Source organism: Bactrocera tryoni, chromosome 3 (genome assembly GCF_016617805.1).
Source record: "Bactrocera tryoni isolate S06 chromosome 3, CSIRO_BtryS06_freeze2, whole genome shotgun sequence".
In the NCBI taxonomy this organism is placed as follows: domain Eukaryota; kingdom Metazoa; phylum Arthropoda; class Insecta; order Diptera; family Tephritidae; genus Bactrocera; species Bactrocera tryoni.
Genome location: NC_052501.1, coordinates 52,561,674 through 52,573,700, shown reverse-complemented (window position 1 = coordinate 52,573,700; position 12,027 = coordinate 52,561,674). Strand labels below are relative to the sequence as shown.

The 12,027-nt window shown below is 39.7% G+C and overlaps 2 protein-coding genes across 2 annotated transcripts; one reads left to right on the top strand and one right to left on the bottom strand.

Annotated features, from left to right (window-relative positions):
* The first annotated feature begins 4,206 nt into the window (after nucleotides 1-4,206).
* Nucleotides 4,207-4,839, top strand: LOC120770671. Its single transcript, XM_040098260.1, has 3 exons — nucleotides 4,207-4,217; nucleotides 4,281-4,453; nucleotides 4,518-4,839. Exons 1-3 carry the CDS (start codon nucleotides 4,207-4,209, stop codon nucleotides 4,805-4,807), a joined length of 474 nt encoding a protein of 157 aa, XP_039954194.1. The 3' UTR covers nucleotides 4,808-4,839.
* Nucleotides 4,840-9,080: 4,241 nt separating this feature from the next.
* On the bottom strand, nucleotides 9,081-9,887 carry LOC120770670. The gene is made up of 4 exons (XM_040098258.1): nucleotides 9,834-9,887; nucleotides 9,490-9,773; nucleotides 9,268-9,427; nucleotides 9,081-9,202 (listed from the first exon to the last, which is right to left on the bottom strand). The coding sequence occupies exons 1-4, from the start codon at nucleotides 9,883-9,885 to the stop codon at nucleotides 9,081-9,083; spliced, it is 618 nt and encodes a 205-aa protein (XP_039954192.1). The 5' UTR covers nucleotides 9,886-9,887.
* Nucleotides 9,888-12,027: the final 2,140 nt, after the last annotated feature.

Genomic DNA, 12,027 nt, shown 5'->3' with positions numbered 1-12,027 from the left:
TTACTATATAATATTACTTATTTGTTTATTAAATTAAATAAAGAGTATATCCACATGAATGGATAGAGGAATTTTTGGGAAAAAAGGCATTTTAGTGAATTTCCTTATAATCACATGGCAGCGCTCCATTTCGTCGTAATTTTTAGCACACACATGATGTTCACTACGAGTGTAAAATGTAATTTTTAAAATAAAGATTTTTTGGATAAAAAACCTGCTAAAAGTGTAAAATGTGGATTTATTTAAAAGATTATAGTGTAATTTAATTAATTTGAAGAGAAAAATGTGAATAAAGTGTGTTTATTGTGGTGAAATAGCTTCTTGAAATGTTCGAATTTTGCGAGTTTTCGAACTTTAATTTCGAATATCTCGTAAACTAAGCCTTTGCGGTACCTATAACCCTGAATATTTTTTAATCAGGAGGACTTCCACTTTCCAACGGTACCTTCAAATCGCGGCGCCAAAGAAATCGGAATTGTGCCGGAATCGTGCCTGCATAATATAAGTAAAAAAGTTATTCACAATATACAAATTACCAATGTAAAAGTGTTCAATTTTTCAACTTTAAATGCAAATATCTTTAAAACTGCAAGTCAGCGGCAACTATATACATATATATATATTTTCGTGATCTGGAGAACGTCACCTTTATCAAAGTAATAAAAAATAGGTTTATACCCCAAATAAATCATTATCCCTTTTCTTGCTATATCATGAATAACAAGCAAAAAAAAAGTTTTACTCGAAAAAACTTGACACTCCCTGGTGTTGGCACACCCCGTTGTTGGATCGGCCAGGGTTATTTTTTTGAAGCGCGGCCGAAGGCCGCCAACGCAAAAAGGAGTTTTACTCGAAGAAAAATCTGACACACCATGGTGTTGGCACACCCCGGTGTTGGATCGGCCAGGGTTATTTTTTTTGAAGTGCGGCCGAAGGCCGCCAACGCAAAAGGGGGTTTCAATCGTAAAAACCTGACACACCCAGGTGTTGGATCGCCCAGGATAATTTTGAGTTTATTTTATCTATTTTTATTGTTTTCAATCATTTGGGACATGGTAACACTTATTATTTGAAAACACGGAACACTTATTGTTATTGTGCGTGTAATAATATTTATGTAAAATATGAAATGCTTATTTTAAGCAAATATATAAAATATTAATAAAAATAAATATGTAGAAACATTGTAGTGAAGTGTAAGTGTATTAAAAGTGCATAATATGAAAGAAAAACTAACCATAATTCGAGAAGAAGCAAAATTAAATTAGCAAACATCTCGAAAAACCATAAGTTTGGTGGCGGCTATAATTATATATTTTCTTAATCTGGAGCATCAGCCCTATCCAACCATACCACTTTTAACCCTGAAATCGTGGGATGGTATACTAAAGTTTCCTCTTTCATACATATGTACCATCACACCATAGCGCCAAAAGAGTCGTAAATTACCAACATTAAATACAAAATTTTTAAAATGCGTATGTCACCTTTAAATCTGACCGATATCCTTTTTTCAGATGACATTTCTTCAAAATTTTGAGAACACTTTTACTTTACTTCCCTCACGCATATGTATGTTATAAAACTATCGGTATAATGTAAAAGCGACAATATATACCTATTATCGGCATCAACAGTCAAATTAGAATGATAGAAATATGTATTGCTAGAATTATTGTCTTGGATATTGCACATTGCTAATATATAGCAATTGATATCTAAATATATTTAATGTCAACCATTGCCAGCGTTGAACTGTAATTTTGGATGTTTGACAGAGTTTTTTATATTTCAACACTATTTTTGAGGGGGCAACATTTGGATGGATGGTTTTGGTCGCATGATGCCAGCTAAGATGAAAGTTAACGATCCACTTTTTTGGTTTTTTTTTTGTTCAAACTGCAATTGTGCAAACAGGCTGCCTACCTCGCAGCGTTACGATCGACCACAACACGTACGGGATGGGATAGATACCGAGTGTTGAAAAGGGAAGCGAGACGCATTTATAGACAGAAAAAGAAAGAGGCTGAAATGCGTGAGTACGAAGAGCTTGATGAGCTCGCTGACAGGGGTAATGCTCGAAGATTCTGTAGCGAAAAGATGCGGCGGCTTACAGAAGGTTTCAAAACCGGAGCATACTCTTGTAGAACCGCTAAAGGTGATCTAGTGACCGATGCCCAGAGCATACTTAAATTATGGAACGCACAACGCCAGGAGAAGGAGAACCCGATTTCCCAATCGATGACGATGGAGCAGACGTTCCATTGCCCGACCATGAAGAAGTTCGAATAGCTATTGCCCGCCTGAAGAACAACAAAGCGGCAGGGGCCGACGGATTGCCGGCCGAGCTATTCAAACACTGCGGCGAAGAACTGATAAAGAGCATGAATCAGCCTCATTGCAAAAAATGGTCGGACGAAAGCATTCCCAACGATTGGAATTTAAGTGTGCTATGCCCAATCCATAAAAAAGGAGACCCCACAATCTGCGTCAACTACCGTGGGATTAGCCTCCTCAACATCGCATATAAGGTTCTATAGAGCGTATTGTGTGAAAGATTAAAGCCCGCCGTCAACAAACTGATTGGACCTTATCAGTGTGGCTTTAGTCCCGGCAAATCAACAACCGACCAGATATTCACCATGCGCCAAATCTTGGAAAAGGCCCGTGAAAGAAGAATCGAAACACAACCGCTTCGTCGATTTCAAAGCTGCTTTCGACAGCACGAAAAGGAGCTGCCTTTATGCCGCGATGTCTGAATTTGGTATCCCCGCAAAACTAATACGGCTGTGTAAACTGACGTTGAGTAACACCAAAAACTCCGTCAGGATCGGGAAGGACCTCTCCGAGCCGTTCGATACCAAACGAGGTTTCAGCCAAGGCGACTCCCTATCGTGCGACTTCTTCAACTTGCTTCTGGAGAAAGTAGTTCGAGCTGCAGAACTAAATAGAGAAGGTACCATCTTCTATAAGAGTGTACAGCTGCTGGCGTATGCCGATGATATTGATATCATCGGCCTCAACACCCGCGCCGTTAGTTTTGGCTTCTCCAGGCTGGACAAGGAAGCACAGCAAATGGGTCTGGCAGTGAACGAGGGCAAAACGAAATATCTCCTGTCACACTCGCGACTTGGCTCTCACGTCACTGTTGACAGTCATAATTTTGAAGTTGTAGATAATTTCGTCTACTTAGGAACCAGCATTAACACCACCAATAATGTCAGCCTGGAAATCCAACGCAGGATTGCTCTTGCCAACAGGTGTTACTTCGGACTGAGTAAGCAATTGAAGAGTAAAGTCCTCTCTCGACGAACAAAAGGTAAACTCTATAAGTCGCTCATAATTCCCGTCCTGCTATATGGTGCAGAGGCTTGTGCGATGACAACAACCGAATAGTCGACTTTATGAGTTTTCGAGAGAAAAATTCTGCGAAAGATTTATGGTCCTTTGCGCATTTGCCACGGCGAATATCGTATTCGATGGAACGATGAGCTGTACGAGATATACGACGACATAGACATAGTTCAGCGAATTAAAAGACAGCGGCTACGCTGGCAAGGTCATGTTGTACGGATGGTTGAAAACACTCCAGCTCTGAAAGTATTCGACGCAGTACAAGCCAGAGGAAGCAGAGGAAGAGGAAGACCTCCACTCCGTTGGAAGGACCAGGTGGAGAAGGACCTGACTTCGCTTGGAATATCCAATTGGTGCCACGTAGCGAAAAGAAGAAACGACTGGCGCGCTGTTGTTAACTCGGCTATAATCGCGTAAGCGAGCGTTATGTTTACATATAACGAGATTATTTCCATTAACGAGATTAACTCGATAATCCGTAATTAAGAAAAAAGATTTACCATACAAAATTCCTCTCTAGTCAATCCGAGATTCAAAATTAATCTCAGATTACACAACTAGATTAGATTTTATCGATAATTTTTGCGAATAAGAGGAGAAATGTCAAATGACAAAGTAAACAAAAATGGCCGACAGCGAGAGAAAGAGGTTAGTAAACCTATTTTTAATAAAATTATTATTTAAAGTATATGTAAATTTGTTGATTTCTCAGGAAAAAGAGATCAAGGTGGAACAAAGAGGAAGTGGAACTTCTTTTATGCTCGTAGGAAGAAAAATTGCCACAGCTTCGTGGTGTAAAACGTAATTCTCACGTTTTTAAGGATATGTCTGTAGATATGGCGACAAAGGGGCATGTATATTCCGTGAATGAAATTCGTGTGAAAACAAATAATTTGACAAACAAATACAGATAAGTTTATTTAATATGCATATGCATTTATTCATATAAAAGTTTTCAAAAAATTTTACAGAGATGAGGGGAAATCTATTGGTCCCTCTGGCGGCAGCCCTTCGACATGGGAATTCTACCCTAAAATAAATAGTATCCTTGGGAGCTATAAAAGCTTCAATTTGGAAACATTGGTGAAGGAGAGCACAGGTTAGTAAAACAAAACAGAAATTTAAAAAACTTATATTTACTTTTATAAACTAATTTATTACAGTTCACGAAGTTGTAGACTGTGCATCACCCCTTAACAGCTCTTCCATTACGCTGGATTCCCAGGAAGAATTGCCGTTTGTAGACGAGGAACCTGCAAGGAAAAGAAAAAAACATACTTCAAATAATATTCAAAATGAATTTTTGGAGGAATTCCGGGATTCAAATACAAAAATTAAGGCGGAAATTGAAGCAATTAAAGAGGATGGCAGGGAGGCCCTTCAAATTGAAAGAGAAAGAAATGCCATCCTCGAAAAGTTCCTAGAAGCATTTAAGCAAAGCATATACATATAGAATTACGTTTTACACCACGAAGCATATATCTAGTCCAGGGGAAGATTTTTTTTATTTTATATATATATATATGCATATATATGTATATGAATTTTTTTTATTTCATATTGTTATGTATGTATATAAATTTTAAGTTTTTATTAATTATTTTGATTTTCTTATGAATTATTTTCTTTGTTAATGAATTAATATTTTTATATTGTGATAGGATGGAGTCATGTGTAGAAGTTCACGCAAGTGAGGAAAGTTCTCTGATCGCCATTCACTTGGGAGTGGCCAGAAACGATTCTTTTACACATGCCTCAAGCAGCTCACAACTTCCGGTCTTTGACCAAGTATCCTCTGGGTAGCCTAAGAACATCCGTTCGAAGGCGAGCTAATGTGAGAAGGCGAAACATCCCCTGCTTAGGGTTGTGCGCTGGGTCTGGGACCCGCCACGTAAAAAATATGAGAAGAAAGCTGACAGCCTCGGAGAGAAAACCCCCTTTTGATGACGACCATGGCAAACGAAATAAGGACTACGATTTGAGGGCATGCACCTGGAATGTCCGGACCCTTAATTGGGAAGGTGCCGCTGCCCAGCTGGTTGATGTCCTCGAGAAAATAAAGGCTGACATCACCGCCGTCCAAGAAATGCGATGGACAGGACAAGGACAGAGACGAGTAGGTCCTTGTGACATTTACTACAGTGGCCATATAAAGGAGCGCAAGTTTGGTGTTGGATTCGTGGTGGGAGAGAGAGACTCCGTCGCCGAGTACTATCATTCATTCCGGTGAATGAACGTCTAGCTACAATCCGCATCAAAGCGAGGTTCTTCAACATATCGCTGATTTGCGCCCACGCCCCGACGGAAGAGAAGGACGATGTGACCAAAGATGCCTTCTATGAGCGCTAGGAGCGCACCTATGAGAGCTGCCCCCGCCACGACGTCAAAATCGTGCATGGCGTCTTTAACGCCAGGGTGGGCAAAGAAGGTATCTTTGGCACTATGGTCGGTAAATTCAGCCTCCACGACGAAACATCCCTGAATGGGTTGAGGTTGATCGACTTCGCCGGGGCCCGAAATATGGTTATCCGTAGTACTAGATTCCAGCACAAGAAGATACATCAAGCTACCTGGCAGTCTCCGGATCGAAAAGCCACCAATCAGCCAATCAGATCGATCATGTTGTGATAGACGGAAGACACGTTTCCAGTGTTCTAGACGTGCGTACGCTCCAAGGTCCTAACATCGACTCGGATCACTATCTTGTTGCAGTCAAGATTCGCACCCGCCTCTGTGCTGCAAAAAGCGCACGTCAACAAACACAAGGAAGGTTCGACGTCGAGAAGCTGCAATTACAACAGACAGCTTAACGATTTTCTTCTCGGCTTGCACTCCTGCTCTCTAAGAGCACTCGTCAACAACTTGGTAGAAGGGAACTGTGGGACGGCATTTCAAACTCCTTACGTACAGCTGCAACCGAAACCATTGGTTTTCGGAAAATGCAAAGGAACAGCTGGTACGACGAGGAGTGCCGTGTCGCAGCGGAGAGAAAACAGGCTGCCTACCTCGCAACGTTACGATCGACCACTACACGTGCGGGATGGGATAGATACCGAGAGTTGAAGAGGGAAGCGAGACGCATTGCAGACAGAAGAAGAAAGAGGCCGAAATGCGTGAGTACGAAGAGCTTGATAAGCTGGCCGACAGGGGTAATGCTCGAAAATTCTACGAAAAATGCGGCGGCTTACAGAAGGTTTCAAGACCGGAGCATACTCTTGTAGAACCCCCAAAGGTGATCTAGTCACTGATGCCCAGAGCATACTTAAATTATGGAGGAACACTTCTCCAGCCTGCTGAATGGCAGTGAACGCACAACACCAGGAGAAGAAGAACCCGATTCCCCAATCGATGACGATGGAGCAGACGTTCCATTACCCGACCATGAAGAAGTTCGAATAGCAATTGCCCGCCTCAAAAACAACAAAGCGGCAGGGGCCGACGGACTACCGGCCGAGCTATTCAAACACGGCGGCGAAGAACTAATAGGTGCATGCATCAGCTTCTTTGTAAAATATGGTCGGACGAAAGCATGCCCAACGATTGGAATTTAAGTGTGCTATGCCCAATCCATAAAAAAGGAGACCCCACAATCTGCGCCAACTACCGTGGGATTAGCCTCCTGAACATCGCATATAAGGTTCTATCGAGCGCATTGTGTGAAAGATTAAAGCCCACCGTCAACAAACTGATTGGACCTTATCAGTGTGGCTTCAGACCTGGAAAATCAACAACCGACCAGATATTCACCATGCGCCAAATCTTGGAAAAGACCGTGAAAGGAGAATCGACACACACCACCTCTTTGTCGATTTCAAAGCTGCTTTCGACAGCACGAAAAGGAGCTGCCTTTATGCCGCGATGTCTGAATTTGGTATCCCCGCAAAACTAATACGGCTGTGTAAGTTGACGCTGAGCAACACGAAAAGCTCCGTCAGGATCGGGAAGGACCTCTCCGAGCCGTTCGATACCAAACGAGGTTTCAGACAAGGCGACTCCCTATCGTGTGACTTCTTCAACCTGCTTCTGGAGAAAATAGTTCGAGCTGCAGAACTAAACAGAGAAGGTAACATCTTCTTATAAGAGTGTACAGCTGCTGGCGTATGCCGACGATATTGATATCATCGGCCTCAACACCCGCGCCGTTAGTTCTGCTTTCTCCAGGCTGGACAAGGAAGCACAGAAAATGGGTCTGGCAGTGAACGAGGGCAAAACGAAATATCTCCTGTCATCAAACAAACAGTCGTCGCACTCGCGACTTGGCTCTCACGTCACTGTTGACAGTCATAACTTTGAAGTTGTAGATAATTTCGTCTACTTAGGAACCAGTATTAACACCACGAACAATGTCAGCCTGGAAATCCAACGCAGGATTGCTCTTGCCAACAGGTGCTACTTCGGACTGAGTAGGCAATTGAAAAGTAAAGTCCTCTCTCGACGAACAAAAACTAAACTCTATAAGTCCCTCATAATTCCCGTCCTGCTATATGGTGCAGAGGCTTGGGCGATGACAGCAACCGATGAGTCGATGTTACGAGTTTTCGAGAGAAAAATTCTGCGAAAGATTTATGGTCCTTTGCGCATTGGCCACGGCGAATATCGCATTCGATGGAACGATGAGCTGTACGAGATATACGACGACATTGACATAGTTCAGCGAATTAAAAGACAGCGGCTACGCTGGCTAGGTCATGTTGTCCGGATGGATGATAACACTCCAGCTCTGAAAGTATTCGACGCAGTACCCGCCGGGGGAAGCAGAGGAAGAGGAAGACCTCCACTCCGTTGGAAGGACCAAGTGGAGAAGGACCTGGCTTCGCTTGGAATATCCAATTGGCGCCACGTAGCGAAAAGAAGAAACGACTGGCGCGCTGTTGTTAACTCGGCTATAATCGCGTAAGCGGTGTCTACGCCAATTAAGAAGAAGAAGAAGATATATTAATACTAGAGGACCCGACCACGCTTCACTGTGGCTGATACATAGAAAGTACTACTATATGATTTATATTAGTTGGATTGCAACTATTAGTTAATGAGATATAGAATTTTTGTAAAGCAACTTGTGTTAGTTTACAAAAAAATTGAGCATAAAACATTTTGTGTGTTAACAAAGCATTGCTTTTTGGAGGAAAATACTACTGAATTTGGGCTCAGGGAAATTCACCGTTGAAACGATATTTGATAAGCTGGAAACAGGCGAAGTAAAGAGGCGAAAGCTCTGTGCAAAGTTAGTGCCTCGCAGATTCATAATCCAACAAAAACAATGAATTACTGATTCGGAGAAGTGTTTGAGGGCTCTTTAATCGTAATAAAACCGAATTTTTGCGTCGGTTTTGAAACATCCCAGCCAGCATTTACTATCAATTTTTAATGGAAAATTACTCATTTTCAATTGAAAAATTGATAGAAAACAGTCAATTTCTAATTGACTGTTCCCTCGGAAGAAAATGGTCGAACAAAATTGAATGATTTTGATTGAGTCATTTTCAGGGTCAATTTCCAGTCATTTTATTATAAATTTCGATTGTTTTTTCCACTCATTTCTAGTCAATTTTCAGTCAATATTTAGTCAATTTACAGTCATTTTATTATAAATTTCGATTGTTCTTTCCAATCAGTTTTCAGTCATCTTATTAATAAATATTCATTTTTTGGTTTATTTTTAAATTCAAATTTATTTATATTTTAAATTAATTCATTAACATGTTTTTCCTTACAGCTCAATACAATCATTTATTTTCAGACAAAGGTAGACGGCGTTTTTTTACTCTTTCGTTTGCATAAACGAAATGTTTTTGTAGCGTTGATCTAACGGCTTTTTCGTCCATTTGAAACATTTCATGGCAAATATCTAAAGAAAGAGGAAATAAATGTAGTTATTGTTAAAAGAATTAATACAATATAAAATAATATTACTTTTTATTATTGTTGTAACTAAACATTTTTCCGCGCTTGGCTTATTTGCCGTGCCCCTCCACGAAAAATACATTGCCAACTCGTCTGAAAAAATACGCCTGATTGCTGCTCTTAGAAAAGGGGTTGACGCTTCACCCCCAGTCTTCTTAATATATAGTTTCTATAAATAATTCTTTGTTATACATTTGTAACTGGTAAAAGCAACATAAGCATTATACATACAAATTTCTCCAACAACTCTGGCTTTTGTAAAAGCTGTGCTTCGAAATCGTCAAGATCCTTCTTATGGTAAAATGGTAGTTGGTCGAATTCTGGGCTTTGACTTTCAGAGGGTTTTCCCCTATTTTCCAATTTGACCGCAATAACTTCCTCTGTCAGCTTCAACAAATTTATTCTGTTTTCTTCCTTTAGCTCCTTCACTTCTGTCTTTAAAGCCCGCACTTCCATCGTCAACTCCGCTATTAAATTTTTAAGAGACTGTTGGTCTGTGCTGTCTAGATTTTGATCTGAAAAACATAAAGTTAAATAAAAATGAAGAAAATTTAAAGTGTTTTATTTAGACTTACATATTATTTGGCTGCTGTTAGGTTCATATCCATAATTATTAATAGAGCTCATGATGTCAATCAGTTAATTAGTGGTGTGAAATAAAATCCACTTCCAGAAGATTCATTCAAACATATAATCTTGGAAGTTATTTTTTCTTTTGTAAATTCTATTCCCCTATCGTACTGAATGCCAGCTACATAATACAAGTTAAATTTACATGAACTTATAGGTGTGCAAAAGTAAGGTGTTAAATTTTTCAAGACAAGACCGGTGAAAAGTGTAACATTATTGGAATTAATGATTTTTATAGTTTGGATAACTGTATTCACAACCAGGCAGAAATTATTTGGTTGCTCCAAAGAAAAGAAGTACCCATTTACCTGAACATTTCATATTTGCCCGTTAACTACTTTATCAAATACGACACTTTGATTTTCATCGAGTCTTTTTAAGTGAAAACTACTTTCTACGTGCCTTTTGTAAATTTGAGAAGCAACTTGTTCCCCTTTCCTTACCTTCCGCTTCACTTTTTGGAGGTGATTCTCAAATTTGAAAGCGCTAATTCCATCTAAGGACCCATACCTTTTGGCATCATCATGTAAATGCAACAATGAATGAAAGTTGCAAGTAATAAATGAGATATCATACATAGACGGAATGTCACTTACAAAAGATTTTAGTAAATTTTCTGCACATAGATTGTTTTGTTTTGATTCGTCTTTATGAAGTAAAATTCTTAAAGCTAAAGAAAATTTTAAAAAGTGCTCATATCTTTCTAGTGATAATATATTTTTTAACAAATAAGGTCCGGTATACAATGCAAACTGTCGCAATTCTGTAGCCTTCCATCTATCAAGCTCTTTTAAACTACGTGGTTTCCTATTAAATTCCTTTGGTATATTTTTTTTTTGAAAACTAATTCTGTTGAAAGTACTTCTGCTTTATACAAAGGCAAGGAGTAATGTCCACTTCTTTTCTTAACCCATGCGTTCAAAAGCGTTCTCATAACCCCCAAGCTAGCTACATGCATATAATCCAAACAACATTGATGAATAATGTCTATATTTAAATTTTCTAATGTTGATTTGGACGACTGCTTATGATGCTCTGGTTGCAAGTGCATTCGGAACGATTCATTTGTTCTCGCAACTAAGTTTTGAGTTTCGGGGAAACGAGGCGATGTTTTAATATTTCACCTTTTTGTGTGCAACGTACACATGAATAGTACCCAGTGTGGCCTTTAATACCTAACACAAAAGACTTAGCGGGCGCATCCATTACAAAACATCGGACCGCCACGTTAAAAAATGTTATATATAGCTCCATATGTAGAAACAATATAAGGAAGTGTAAGTGTATGAAAAGTGCAGGCACAATTCCGATTTCTTTGGCGCCGCGATTTGAAGGTACCGTTGGAAAGAGGAAATCCTCCTGATTAAAAAATATTATTATAAAATATTATTGTCATAGGTACCGCTTAGTTTACGAGATATTCGACCTTAAAGTTCAAAAATTCCCAGAATTCGAACATTTCAACATTTCACATTTTTCACTTCAAATTAATTAAATTAAACTATAAACTTTTAAATAAATCCACATTTTACACTTTTAACAGTTTTTTAACCGAAGAACTCTTTATTTTAAAAATTACATTTTACACTCGTAGTGGACATTAGGGTGGGTCGATTCCGGACTTTTTTCGATTCGGGATTTCTAATAGTGCGGAAAAGTTGCCTTAGTACTACCTGATTCCAATGCAACTTTTTGTTTTGAGATCGGATTGCATCTTCAACCCCAACTCCGGCCTTGATATTTCGGAAATTCGCCTAAAATCGTGAAATTGTCTACCTAGCGCCTGAAATCATCTCATGGCAAAATGTATAAAGCAAAAGTTATTTGTCACATCATTTGCTACCGAAATGGTATACGTGATCATGATCGGCGCGCCACAGCGCAAGGTGAAAATTGTTGCAGCTCTCAGCTAACCTGTATTGGTCACCCAGAACCCACCGCGTGGAGGTGGCTGCTCTTCGGGTTCCTCCCAAGCCCAATGCAACCAACCAACCATTCGTCAGGATTGTTTTAGTCTGAATCTGTGTCAAATTTATTGATAAAATCAGATTTTGTACTAAACTTTGGCACTTGTTGCCTAGATTTTAGTGTAGAGCGTATAAAACGATCCCGAGATTGGGAGCCAATAACTTTAGAAGA

Coding starts and splice junctions, on each gene's coding strand:
- LOC120770670 (XM_040098258.1), bottom strand. CDS start 9,885: ATGAGCTCTATTAATAATTATGGATATGAACCTAACAGCAGCCAAATA. Junction 9,774..9,833: donor TAACAGCAGCCAAATAATAT/GTAAGTCTAAAT, acceptor TATGTTTTTCAG/ATCAAAATCTAGACAGCACA. Junction 9,428..9,489: donor CAGAGTTGTTGGAGAAATTT/GTATGTATAATG, acceptor AATTATTTATAG/AAACTATATATTAAGAAGAC.
- LOC120770671 (XM_040098260.1), top strand. Junction 4,454..4,517: donor ATTGGTGAAGGAGAGCACAG/GTTAGTAAAACA, acceptor AATTTATTACAG/TTCACGAAGTTGTAGACTGT.